Source organism: Glycine soja, chromosome 3 (genome assembly GCF_004193775.1).
Source record: "Glycine soja cultivar W05 chromosome 3, ASM419377v2, whole genome shotgun sequence".
Lineage (NCBI taxonomy): Eukaryota > Viridiplantae > Streptophyta > Magnoliopsida > Fabales > Fabaceae > Glycine > Glycine soja.
Window position 1 is genome coordinate 40,775,660 of NC_041004.1, and position 13,153 is coordinate 40,788,812.

A 13,153-nucleotide genomic window follows, 5' to 3' on the forward strand; every position below is an offset into this window, starting at 1 on the left:
CAAGTCTAAAATAAAGTTACCCGGTCCGTTGATATCCTAAGACAAAGTATTATTGCTTGTGAGATCCAGGCCTTGGTTTTCATACTAAGAAATTTAGCCACCTCACATCTCTATAAATATAATCAATGTCACTAGTATTATTTTGGTGAAATTCTTATTGATTTTAGTATGTGAGAATTTCATGGTGTCTCAACCTCATTGGGGAACTAACAACATTAAGAAGACTACAAACCTCAGTTCACTTAGAACACTTCCCATAAACATCTACTAAAGCTTAGTCTCAATCAACAGTCCACCTTAGACATGTCAGCTTAGTTTATCTCAAACAAATCAAAATTCATCAAAACCATTTAAAAAATAATTATAATCCAAAAAAAAAAAAATCAACATCTGCAGAAAAGTATGGTAGAAATTTGAGGATGAGTACATGTTACTATCATTAATAATTTCTTTTGGATCTATGTTTTTCATGTTTCCATATTGAGTGAAGTTGAGTTGACAAGCCCACCTGCTAGCCTGACTATTCATTGAAAATCTTTTAATGCAATATATATGATGTATCATGCGGTCCTGTTTTTAAAACTATTCTATGAAGAGCTCACATCCAAATTTATTATAAGTGGAACCCATACATAACTATCATTCACTTTGCCAACATCCATAACCACAATATATAATGGCTAAATCCGTCTTAAAACCCCTTTTATATCCATAAACTAATGCTGGCTAACTAATACACGTTCACCAAATTATAAGATGACCACAAGTTTATATTGTTGGTTGAGGAATTAGAAATTAAAACCACAGTCTGTTGTCTACAGAGAATGCATGCACGATTTCAAGTTCCAAGATGTCTTATCCAAGTATCATATATTTTTGTGATGGCAACAGCTGAAGTCCCTCGTGACCCTTCCCTATCATAACTTTCAAAAGCTTATACCAAAGGGGTTGAGTTTATCAAAAGGGTTAATATCTCTTAACATATTAAATTAAGGTTTAAATCTCAGTCAGAAGTACTTACATTTAGTATATTATACGGTCTCCAATAAAATTGTCTTAAAAAAAAAGAAAAAAAGAAAAATGTTGATTCATGATGCAGTGAGTCGGTGACAGAAATTCCAGGCTGATCCATATCGAAATGAAATGACTACACAGGAGAAATTGGGTGAATGAATTTGGTACTGCATAGATAGATATGACCTGGCTTTTAACATGGTCCATTTTCTTTTCCTGGTAAAATTTGTTAGGTCAAAGCAAACGTGAACTTTGCCTTTTTACTTAAAATCTATTTGACCATCTGAAACATTTTTGTCCACAAAATCAATTAGGTAAGTAGTGTTAAAGTCTTAAAGAACCACTTTTAGACATATTTTACTCCTAATATTTTATAATTCACTTTTCATTTTTCTTTATCAGATATTTACATTTAACTAGATTTTACACTTTTCTTAAAATTCAGACGTATAGGAATCAATCGATAATATGTTTGGTTCCAGTTTAATAATTATAACTTATGTATCTCAATTCTCAAATCTAACTCAATTATTTTTCAACGAGTTTTCAAACACGCTATTATTCTCAAGTAAAACAAATAGATATTTAACAGAAATCTCGAAAGAACTACTGTTACAGTTGAAAAGATCAAGTGCATGAACCCATTATGGTAAGAGGGTCAGCAAAACCGGTGGGCCCTAGACTCTAGATCTAGTAAAGTCATGAATTATCACGAAAGTTAAACCAGGGAAAAAAAAAAAAAACATGACGTTTACCCAGAAAAATGTAAAGTGGAAATTGTAGACAAGCAAAGTTACCTAACAAATGAGGATTATACCCTCTTTTAATGTGATGGAACTGAAATTTTCCCAGCCATGAAAACCTTGGGAACCCACATGGCCACAAAACTCATTAAAATCATGTGGGACAAACATATGAAAGGACATGAGTTACAATGTCAGACTTTGTAGTTTAAAATCTCTTTTCATTTTCTCATCCTTTAGATCTAGCCTCAGTGCTCTGAAGATCCTCTGTCAAAAAGATCCAAAACCCTTTTCTTATCCATTGTTTTGTTTCCTTTCATCACTCAAATCTTAGACCAACTCTGCCATATCGAGTCTTTTATGTGCTTTTACAGCTAAGTCTGTTGCTGAAAATTGGCACAACTCGAAGCTCCCAAGTGCATGCAGCTCAGGTTCAAGGTACATAGAACCAACACGCCATCAGTATTCTCTGAACTTGCATGAAAGCTACTTGCTTTTCTCATCCCAAGGTACACTTCTCAGTTAGTTTGGCCCATACCAACTTGGTTTTTAGCTAAAGGTTGTTCTTATCCTATGATGTCTGTTTTTTCCTAGGTACATACTATATAACAACTTCAGAAAAAAAAAAAAAAAAGAGATCGTGTGAACTGTGAAGCATAAGCAGCTAAAGAAAAACTTGATTTTTTATTACTTTTAAAGGATTGTTGCAAAAAAAAACTATGGTTAGATTCTGCTGGAGACCAGCTGCGGTGGGTGATGATGGAGATGTGAATGGTCGAGTTGAAGGGCTTCTATGGTACAAGGATTTGGGGAACCATCTTTATGGAGATTTCTCAATGGCTGTGATTCAAGCTAATAGTTCATTAGAGGATCGTAGCCAACTTGAATCTGGACCATTGACTTCTGACTATTTGGGTCCTCAAGGAACCTTTGTAGGTGTATATGATGGTCATGGTGGCACCGCAGCCTCGCAGTTTGTCAGTGACAATCTTTTCTGCAATTTCAAAGGTATGTTATATATGCCCTTAACTTTATTTTATAAGCATATGTGTATTTATTGGAAGTATAGTATTTTTTTTCCTCTTGATACTTTTCAAATGAACTGAAGACTGCGAAAAGGCATTAATATGTTCTTCCTTAACCCATGTATTCAAAATTATAACCATTCACAACCAAAACTGCCAAGTAACATAATTCGAACAATTGGACCCTATTTTTTGACAGTGAAAACTGGATTGTTAATGATTTTAAGTATAAAGACCTATTTGAAAATCAAATTGAAACAAGTATCATGTATAAAGATAAGGATCTTGCTAACTAACTAATATTGGTGAAGAAATTAAAAAAAAGAAAGTATTCAGTGTGAAAATCGTAGGAGAGAGTAAAAATGTCACGAACAATGAAATTTTATGCATCTCCATAAAAAAAAAAATTGCTTTTAGTTTCTTAATCAGTATCCTTAACCAGTATCCTTACCATACTGGTTGGTATTTGCCTAAAGACAACGTTAAATTGAAAAGATAGATGTTTAAGAAACTTACTCCATAACAAGCATAATTTTGTTCTCTCATTATTAATATCATTTGTGGTGATGCATTTTTCTGTGTGAAACAGATTTGGCTGGTGAACATCAAGGCATATCGGAGAATGTTATACAAAGTGCCTTTTCAGCAACAGAAGAGGGTTTTCTGTCTGTTGTGAGGAAACAGTGGCTAAGCAAGCCACAGATAGCATCCGCAGGTACATGTTGTTTGGCGGGGATAATTTGCAACGGCATGCTATACGTTGCAAATGCCGGAGACTCGAGGGCGGTGTTGGGGAGAGTGGAGAGAGCAACAAGGGAAACAACAGCTATCCAATTGTCTGCAGAGCACAACGTTAACATCCAAACTGAGAGAGATGATGTTCGGACCAAGCACCCTCATGATCCACAAATCGTGGTTATGAAACACAATGTTTGGCGTGTGAAAGGCATCATACAGGTACAAAGTCGATATATTCATGGCACTAGTTGTTAATGAGGAAGATTTTTAGTGATCTTTTTCTTTATGAAAGATTAAAAAAAAAAACATGAGCATTTCTCTAAAAGTAACTGTTTATTCTAGAGCCAAACCCTTTAAGCAAGAAGACTCAAAAACTCAAAAAGTAAAAGTAATGTGCTTATATACCTATAGGGAGAATGATGAGTGCCATTCATGATTGGTCGGTCATGACTTATGATTGACATTGTTGAGAAGGCTATAAGCTACAACAACAACAAAATCGTGTTGATTCCAAGTTAACAGATTTATCATTTATCCTTTGCAGGTTTCAAGATCCATAGGTGATGCATATCTGAAGAAAGACGAATTTAACAGGGAGCCTCTACCGAACAAGTTTAGACTACCTGAACCCTTCTTCAAGCCAATTCTTAGTTATGAACCAGCAATATCAGTGCATAAACTTCGCCCTGAAGATCAATTTATCATCTTTGCTTCTGATGGTTTATGGGAGCAACTCAGCAACCAAGAGGTTGTGAATATAGTCAGCAACAGCCCTCGGAATGTAAGGTTCCTTTACCACTCCATTAAAGTATGTTCTCTTATTATGCAATGCAAGAGTCCTCTATGAATATTAATGTTTTGTGATTCATGTAACAGGGAATTGCTAGGCGGCTTGTGAAAGCGGCGCTTCGAGTAGCGGCTAGGAAGAGAGAAATGAGAGTCTCAGACCTTCAAAAGATTGAACAAGGAGTGAGGAGACACTTCCACGATGACATTACAGTTATTGTTGTATTTCTAAATCACAAACTCATTGATAATAGCTCTCTCTTCAATTAGAGGAAGTTTTTAGTTCAAACAATTATGCGCTTCCTGTTTACTACAGAAATTGTTACCAAAAGATGAAAAAGAAGATACGCAAATAACATTAACATCACACTTCCACAACCGCAGCATACTTTTCCATGTCCTTAAAGCAGTTTGTGATTATTGTTGAAGCTTGAAGGTTATTATGGTTTGAATCTTTCAAAACCTGTGATCAAAGGATATACTGAAAAGAGGAGCATCTATACAGATTGTTCCCAACTCCACCACCAAAAAATAAATAAACAGAAAAGTCATTGGTAGTATTTTTTTTTTATGTAGGAATTGAAGAGAGTGTCAGGAATTCTTATAATAATTCACTCATCATGTTCAATTAACTAAGTTAGATCTCCTTAACTAGTCATTGTAAATAGTAACAATTTACATATATGGAGACAAAAATAAAGCAATTATCACTATAAACAATCTAGTTTAAGACTTCTGTTCTGTTTTATGATCTGGTTAACGAGAAATATATTTTTTGTGCAATCTTGTGTTTACTACGACGAATCTACGCCCTCAGGACGCTCAAGAAAGGGCGCGTAATAGCTGAGCTTAGTAATTTGCATACTAATTTGTCCTTGTAGGCATTATGGAAATGCATTCAATATATTTCCCACACCACGAGCCAGCACCGAGGACAATAAGAAAAACGTTGTATCGAAAACTTGTTGCTTCTCTAGCTTGCGATTTTGAAAGTTCTAAACGCTAGTAGTGTTAAATACAGACTAAACCAAACATTTATCAGTGAGTCAGACAATGTGTTGCATTTGGAGACAGCTGGTTTTTTTCGCTATTACATATCATCTATTATTCACTGACCTGTGACTTCTTTTTGTATTGTTATAAAACATAAGGAAAGAAATTAATGGTAAAAATAATTAGAAGAAAATGTTTACTAAAAATTTAACACTATCATCGGTTACAAATTTGTCGGAAATCACGGTATAAATACCACTAATGAAACTACTCTTGTAGCCAAGTTAGCTCAAGATCTTACGGAATTGGATAATTTGAACAACTATTCTAGTCCTGCAGTTCCATAGGTCATCAATAGTGCCGTGCAAAATTTTGATTTTTAAAGAAATCAAACCACTCCCCATAAAAAAATAAAATCAAACCATTATGGAAACAGTTCAGTTAATGTTTTTATAAAATTATTCATTTTTTTTCTCAAAACAGTTCAATTTTTACAATTTAAGTTCGTTATATTTTGGATCAGTTCAAAAATTTTTTTTACACCCGTATCAGGAATTCAACCTTGTTTAGAGCACCCTGATAAGTTTGGGAGGCTCAGATTGGGAATTGGAAGAAAATTCCACAGGTTATACCCCATCTTCTTAAGCTTAATCTCCCTTAAAAGATCGACGCTATAGAAAATTAAATATAAATGTGTTTAACTTTTTTGTTTTGAAGATGTGTTTCACGAAAAAAAAAAATGTAATGTTTCGCATAAACTTGGGGGGTCATTTCTAAATAATCACATGAAGTAACGGTCCTTCCATTTATACTAGGCTAGCAAAATATATAACATCCAAACATTAGAACAAACAAAGCTTAAAATAAATTACAGGGTAATAATACAACAAAAAGTAAAGAGTTCCCTCCACATCCAGCCCTACAAATGTACAATTCCGAATTTTGGCAACCAAGTAAACAACGAAACATCTTCAAACTTCAAAGGGTTTAACTTATCTTAAGGTGACAGTAAAGATAATAAAAATTGGAAGCTACAGCCTTGAAAATAAACCGAATTTTAAAACCGACTTGAAAACATACAGAATTCAGCCCCACCAAAACATTCAGCTAACTCTTTTCTTGAGTGCCAGAAGATAGTACCAGGAACTTGAGCCTCAACATTTCTGCCGATCCAAAGTAAAGTAGTGCAATAGCTCTATACCAAACATGATAACATTTCCACAAGGTACCCAAACATAGTATATTTATCCCCTTTTCAAGAAACATGCTTCTAATCAACGTGATGTGCTTTAAAAGCTACTTTCAAATAAGATCGAAAAACAATGAAGCAAAAAACACTAACAAACAACCTAAAGGAGACTAGGATTGAGGAAAAGCAATTTCAAACACAAGCCATCAGCCAATTTGACAGACAACCTAAAGAACACTACCCCCAAAACACCATTGTAAAACCAAAAGAAAAAAAAGTGATTCAAGATTATGGATGATGAAATGTTAACTCTTAACTCTAACCCCTCTTCCCCTCAATGCCCAAAAGATGTATAGCATTAACCAGAAACAAGTTCATCCTACAAACAAGCTATATTCTATTTGAGGGCCTATTTTCTCATTTAATCATCACTCCTCCAAGACATATCAAGCAACAAAACCTATCCTAACATTACCTCATTCTGGATCAGCATGATGTTGGATAAAAAAAAACCTACCTTGTACTACCTTTTAGCACAATGATAATGATAATGATAAGGAACATTTCAAAAGCAGTAGATTAAAGACCGCGATAAGGATGAAACTAATCAAGAAAAAGTTTTGTTTCTGCATATCTTCATCTATTAAATTCTTTTAGGCTGTAGATTCCAAAATTCAATTTTTTGAAGATTTTTAAGACAAGTAACCCTATGAAGATTTTTAAGCTGTCATCTATAAAGCCAACGCTACAACAAAACAAAAAACAAGCTTCTTCAGACCACTTGAATCTCTTCCATCTCATAGAGGAGGGCATCAGTGAACAAATGAAAGATAGGCACATCTGAGATTAATATGCTGAAAAGTAGAAACTGTGTGGAGGTTGCTCTTCAAATCTTGAACTGCTAAAAACTAAAAACTGCAGTAAAAGTTGAGGAAAAAAGTCTCATAATCCAAAAAAAAGAGAGAATAATATCACAAATTAGATATGCAATATGCCAAAGCAAAGGCTAATAAGCAAGAGCAAAAGATCATTGACTTACAAGAAAAAATCCTACAAATTAAAGACGCAAACTGTCATTCAGGTCCCTCCTCCAGCATTGCCTGCAATAGCAGCCTTGAAACAAAACAAACAGAACAACAGTCAACACAAAAATACATTTTTTTTCATCTTTGTATGACTCAAAGCATTGGAAGTGAACAAAGGGTCTTACCGGCTCAATCTTTCCCTCACCATTAACATTAGCTATAGAAGTTGATGATGGATTCGCAAACCTGGGAAAGCAAAACAGAAAGACCTAATAAGACACCATGCATGCTTGATTTTTACAAACAATATGAATTGGGAGAAACAAAATTATGACATGTATGATGTACCCACCTAAGAGCCCTTGCTTTCCTCTTATCTTCTTCTTGAGGATCAACTTTGGAAGCAGGTGCAAACCTAGCAAGTCGAGCTTTCTTCTTTGCCTCTTCGTCAGAAGTTGTAGTAGGACTAGGCATTCCAAACCTGTGAAACAGGATAAGTAAAGTGTTCATTTGCATTTCACAATGAAAAATAAATGATTCAGAGATTGTCAGGAAAAAAAAGGGGAAATAAAAAGTGATACCTTTCTGCCCTAGCCTTCCTCTTCAGCTCCTCCGATTTCGATGGCTCTGATCCCTGCGAAGCGGAACCAGTGCCGAATCTGCATGTAGAGAAAACGTCCAATTAAGACAAACCTAAATTACTAGGGCATCCAAATCAACACACTAATAGATAGATTTGGAATTGGACCTTTCGGCTCGGGAATTGCGCTTCTCTTTCTCGGACAACTGGACGGAAATGCCGAATCGCTCGGCGCGGCGCATTTTCTTCTGAATATCGGAGAGCGGAGCGTCGTTTCCAGAATCGGGCGGCGGGGAAGTTTTGGCGTCGGAGTCCTTAGTGTCGGCGGCGGCGTCGTCCTCGGTGGCAGGGATTGGATCTGGTTCGGTGGGGTCTAGGGTTTTGTTAGGGTTTTCCGGTGCAGGGTTGTTATTGTTGTCGGTAGGGGTTGTCATTGGAAGCGGGAGATGGATCGATCGAACGATTAACGATTCGGAAGAGGAATGAAAGGACGAAGCAGAGAATCAAACACCGAGATGGAATTGCAAGTGGCGTGGGATTCCTGTTCTAAATTGCAATTAAACAAATTGTTGATGTTATTACAGGAGATAGTAGTATAGTACATCTGAATTTTAATTTCTCGATTCTCTGCGTATGGGCTACTGGGCCTGGGCTGGAATAGTGAGTCCAACTACATACTATTCTAAAACACCATTTTAGAATGAGAATTTTGAAATGCAATAAGAGATGTATAATATAATTTAAATAAGGAAGTGTAGATTCAAATGTCCATACTACATGCTTCTCAATCTCCACCAATTTAATTCAAATTTTTCATGTTAGTTCGATTAGGTTACATTTTTAAATTTTTAATTTGATATTTTTTATAAAAAAATTATAATCCTATTGTATTATTTTTTAAGTTGAAAATTTCAATTAGAATGTAATTCTTTAAGACCATTTTTCATGTATGTTAATTATAATTTTTCATAGTAATTTAATTATAATTTTTCATGTATATTAAAAATATATTTAAGACCATTTCTAATTAATTAACCATGTAAAAATATTAAATAATTGATGTCAAATAACTAATTGGTCATGTATGAAAGTTAACACTTAAGTTGAAAAGTGGTAATTTGAATATCAAACAGTTGATATCATATATAGTACTAATTTTTATCTCATTTTTTGTAAGAATTCGTATATATAGACTTCTCAAAATTCAAAATGAACAACACCGCTTTAAGCAAGATTTGTTGCTTAATGAGAATTATTTGCAATTAACATAAAATAATTTTGCACCTCTTCCTTCATATACGGCTACGCATTCATGAAAATCTTTGAATAGCTATTAGCCGCCAGACTCTCAAATCTCAAACGTACCTAATGCTTGGTGCCGCCCCCACTTGTGTAGAAATATCGTCACTGCTTGCGACTTCAAGCTTAACAGTACAAATTTAATTATGTCCTATAAATACAACATTCTCTTCTATGCGAGTGTCATTCAGTATTTGCTCTAAGTGTATTACTTGATCACCTTTTTTGAGAAAAGATATATATCAATGGCAACTCCGTAAGATTTATATCATACGTTTCTTTACTTTCTAAACAATTTTGGTGCATGGTAATTTGACCATTTCATCTTTTCTAAGCTTGTGTCCCTTTGTCAATTCAGGAGTGTGTTAGAAGTCCGCACTCCTGCTTTAACTTCCATCTCTGAACCACTTCCATTTTTTGATGGAACCACAAGGTGTGGCATCTATCAATCAACTCTGTTTTTGTCAGTAATTATAGTCTTCCATTAATCCAATTACCCTATTGTCCATTATTTTGCTTCTTAGTATAAATATAATAATCTAATTATGAGTGTGTTAACTTGGATTGTCTTTTCAGGTTATACATTTGCTATCTGTGCCCTTTTGCACAACGCGCATGGATAACTAGGAACTGTAAGGTTGTTTTCTTCACCATGCATCTTTTAGACAAGTGCTCTCATTTAACCTCTGTAAAATTTGAAGTATGTAAGTTGATTTTAGTACTCAATTTAGTTTAGATTTAATATATAAGTAAGTTTTTGAGCTATTTGAAACATTTTAATTAGAACCTTAAACCAAAAGGATTAGTAATTAGGTCTTGATTTACAATTTTTGTATTTAGACATCTGGTGTAAATAAAGCCCTCATAGATTTTTTTTCAAACAACATAAACTAATTTTAGACATTACAAATATTTTACAAGATCAAAGATTCAGTTATAAAAAAAATAGTTTAAAGATATAATTAAATTTTTCTATAAAAAAATCATGGGCTTACTGATTTATTTAACCTTCATTTTACCTTCTTGTTTTTTTTATTAAAAAATATCTCTGTTAAAATTTATCCCTAATATCTAGTTCTCTTTGAAATATCAATGAAAGCTTTGTCCCTTTTGTTTATTAATTAGTGATGATTTGTGAACTACAGGGACTGCAAGACAAGATCGAATTGGTTCCTATTGATCTTAAAAACAGGCCTGCTTGGTATAAGGAAAAAGTTTATCCCACGAATAAGGTAGAGATACCGTACGTGGTCATATATTAAGTGGTGAAAGCTATTTGATTTGCTTGATTGATCATATCACGTTCTTCTTCTTATGCTATAGGTACCTTCGTTGGAGCACAATAGCAAGGTTTTAGGAGAAAGTCTTGATTTGATAAGATATATAGATGCCAACTTTGAAGGGGCACCTCTATTCCCCACTGTAAGAACCATATATTAATATTAATTATTCCATACATTATTGCCAGCCATTTCCTAGGGTATATGTCTGTTTTTAAATGGAATTTTCCAGGATCCTGCCAAGAGAGAATTTGGTGAGCAGTTGATATCCCATGTTGATACGTTCACCAGTGGCATATACCCTACATTTAAAGGAGATCCTATACAACAAACCAGTAAGTTTTTAAAGTTTCTGAGTCAAAAGAAAATATGTTGAGATATTGGATGGTTTAAATTTGATATATAATTTGAATCAGGTGCTGCTTTTGATTACCTGGAGAATGCTCTTGGTAAATTTGATGATGGACCATTTTTCCTTGGCCAATTTAGTTTGGTAAGTTGACATTCTTATCAATCTTGAGATTTTTTTAACTTCATTGGCCATTAAGAGCAATTGTATTCATTCACCAGAAAATTTTGTGGAATTCTGATTCATATATGATCTAGTTAGAAGGAAAATAGCAGCCCTTAATATATCATGATGTAATAAAAACATTGTTTTATTATAAGCAAAAATGCATGATATTTTCCCCCCAACCAACATTCTGATGATTTATAAATTGTGGTTATCATCAGGCGGATATTGCCTATGTTTCATTTCTTGAAAGGTTCCAAATTGTCTTCTCTGAAATTTTTAAGCACGACATCACAGCAGGAAGACCCAAACTAGCCACATGGATTCAGGTTCGTAGTTCTTTGCAATCCAAGAACATAGTAATTTGAAATTAATTAAGTTCGCATTCATCTATAAGATGAAATGGAATGGTCTATTTGAATAAGGCCCGACCATCCTCCTAATTTTGATTTCGTTAGATTTTTCTTTTCCAAAATATGTACATGATTTTGTCAATTGTTAATGCAGGAGGGGAATAAGATCGATGGTTATAAGCAGACAAAAGTTGACAGGGAGGAATATCTGGAAGCTTTCAAGAAAAAGTTTTTGGTATTATGAACTTCATTCATCAACTCATGATAAATTTTGGATCATTTTGTTTGAAAATTTGTGGTTGCTGTCTTGTTTATGCTTTTTGCTAGTTTGCTAAACGTTTTTCATGTTTATACTCTGTAGGCTTAACAGAGAACGTGAATTGCAGCCCCGCTGCATGGTGTTTAAAGATATGGAAATGTGGAATGCTTTTAAGATATAGTAGTCAATAAAGATTTATTTCCATTTGTGGAATGTATCAGAAAAGCAACCCACAACACCAATCCAGCCCACTCATCAGGCCCAAGCTCAACATTGCTCCTAGAAGTTTCTAGCAGTTTCTAGAATATTTTTTGATGCTATGAACTGTTTATGCAGCTGTCATGTATAGCTGTTATTAGCTATAATTTTGCATAGGTGTCTTTTTAGTAGATTCCTTCTTATCCTTTGATATAGCAATATATATTTTAATGTATGCTGCCAATGATTAATTCAAATGAAGTGAGCATTTCATCATTTTTGTCTAAGTTTTCATCCATAAACAGCTCATAGCATCAACAAATATACTAGAAACTGCTAGAAACTTCTAGGAGCAATGTTGAGCTTGGGCCTGATGAGTGGCAGTGGGCTGGTTTGTTGCTGTGGGCTGGCTTGCTGTTGTGGGCTACTTTTCTGATAGAATGCTTTTTCAGTTTAAAAATGATGTGTTCTATTTGCTTGTTACTTTGACTTCTCATTAATGCTTTTGTATGGGAACATCCAAATGTATAGTCTCGCAATCTATAATAAATAAGTTGAAGAGAAGTTTGACTTGGAATTGGTGACTTGATGTTATGTGCTTATCATCAGTATATTTTGTTCTGAATTTTTATTTTTTTTTACCTTAAAAGATAGACAACTTTTTTAAACCGAGTAGGAACATGTAAAATTATTCACAAGTTTCCATTAATCAATTGGCGAGTTAACTTTCACCTATTCTTTTAGCATACTCATCTGCATGCGATTGTTAGTTAAGTTATAGTAGAAGAGCCGCACGAGAATGAAATTGTAACTGGTTTATAAAATTTTGGAAACCTAGTTGGGATCATAAGCGCTTAGGTAAGGCTAGCAAACCTTCGTTTATAAAAAAAAAAAATTACTGCAATATTTCTCACTTTTAAAATTAAGTTTTCCATCCCAAATTTTATTTAATAATTTATTTACGAAAAAAATGATAAAATGTGAAACGAGGTTAATTTGTATAAATTGAAATGAAAAAAAATATAAAATACTTTAATGAAATTAAGAAAAACAAAAAACCTCGCATAACTTTCAAAATTTTACGCATTTTGCCAACAAATCTTTAAAATTTTGCACACTTTACCCTTATATTTTAGTTAAGCATATTTGTTTTGAAA

General features: G+C 33.9%; 3 protein-coding genes across 3 annotated transcripts; 2 read left to right on the forward strand and 1 right to left on the reverse strand.

Annotated features, from left to right (window-relative positions):
* The first annotated feature begins 1,665 nt into the window (after nt 1–1,665).
* Nucleotides 1,666–4,712, forward strand: LOC114407039 (probable protein phosphatase 2C 38). Its single transcript, XM_028369958.1, has 5 exons — nt 1,666–2,266; nt 2,352–2,765; nt 3,372–3,739; nt 4,065–4,301; nt 4,397–4,712. Exons 2-5 carry the CDS (start codon nt 2,477–2,479, stop codon nt 4,574–4,576), a joined length of 1,074 nt encoding a protein of 357 aa, XP_028225759.1. The 5' UTR covers nt 1,666–2,266; nt 2,352–2,476; the 3' UTR covers nt 4,577–4,712.
* Nucleotides 4,713–6,078: 1,366 nt separating this feature from the next.
* Nucleotides 6,079–8,685, reverse strand: LOC114407040 (protein MODIFIER OF SNC1 11-like). Its single transcript, XM_028369959.1, has 6 exons — nt 8,262–8,685; nt 8,095–8,172; nt 7,866–7,994; nt 7,699–7,759; nt 7,528–7,601; nt 6,079–7,403 (listed from the first exon to the last, which is right to left on the reverse strand). The coding sequence occupies exons 1-5, from the start codon at nt 8,525–8,527 to the stop codon at nt 7,566–7,568; spliced, it is 570 nt and encodes a 189-aa protein (XP_028225760.1). The 5' UTR covers nt 8,528–8,685; the 3' UTR covers nt 6,079–7,403; nt 7,528–7,565.
* An 841-nt stretch (nt 8,686–9,526) lies between these two features.
* Nucleotides 9,527–12,573, forward strand: LOC114407041 (glutathione S-transferase L3-like). Its single transcript, XM_028369960.1, has 10 exons — nt 9,527–9,648; nt 9,751–9,825; nt 9,969–10,029; nt 10,538–10,624; nt 10,716–10,814; nt 10,905–11,007; nt 11,089–11,165; nt 11,408–11,515; nt 11,694–11,774; nt 11,901–12,573. The coding sequence occupies exons 1-10, from the start codon at nt 9,638–9,640 to the stop codon at nt 11,904–11,906; spliced, it is 708 nt and encodes a 235-aa protein (XP_028225761.1). The 5' UTR covers nt 9,527–9,637; the 3' UTR covers nt 11,907–12,573.
* The last annotated feature ends 580 nt before the right edge of the window (nt 12,574–13,153 follow it).

Coding starts and splice junctions, on each gene's coding strand:
- LOC114407039 (XM_028369958.1), top strand. CDS start 2,477: ATGGTTAGATTCTGCTGGAGACCAGCTGCGGTGGGTGATGATGGAGAT. Junction 2,766..3,371: donor TCTTTTCTGCAATTTCAAAG/GTATGTTATATA, acceptor TGTGTGAAACAG/ATTTGGCTGGTGAACATCAA. Junction 3,740..4,064: donor GTGTGAAAGGCATCATACAG/GTACAAAGTCGA, acceptor TATCCTTTGCAG/GTTTCAAGATCCATAGGTGA.
- LOC114407041 (XM_028369960.1), top strand. Junction 11,008..11,088: donor AGATCCTATACAACAAACCA/GTAAGTTTTTAA, acceptor AATTTGAATCAG/GTGCTGCTTTTGATTACCTG. Junction 11,516..11,693: donor AACTAGCCACATGGATTCAG/GTTCGTAGTTCT, acceptor TTGTTAATGCAG/GAGGGGAATAAGATCGATGG.
- LOC114407040 (XM_028369959.1), bottom strand. CDS start 8,527: ATGACAACCCCTACCGACAACAATAACAACCCTGCACCGGAAAACCCT. Junction 8,173..8,261: donor CGCAATTCCCGAGCCGAAAG/GTCCAATTCCAA, acceptor CTCTACATGCAG/ATTCGGCACTGGTTCCGCTT. Junction 7,995..8,094: donor AGGAAGGCTAGGGCAGAAAG/GTATCACTTTTT, acceptor CCTGTTTCACAG/GTTTGGAATGCCTAGTCCTA.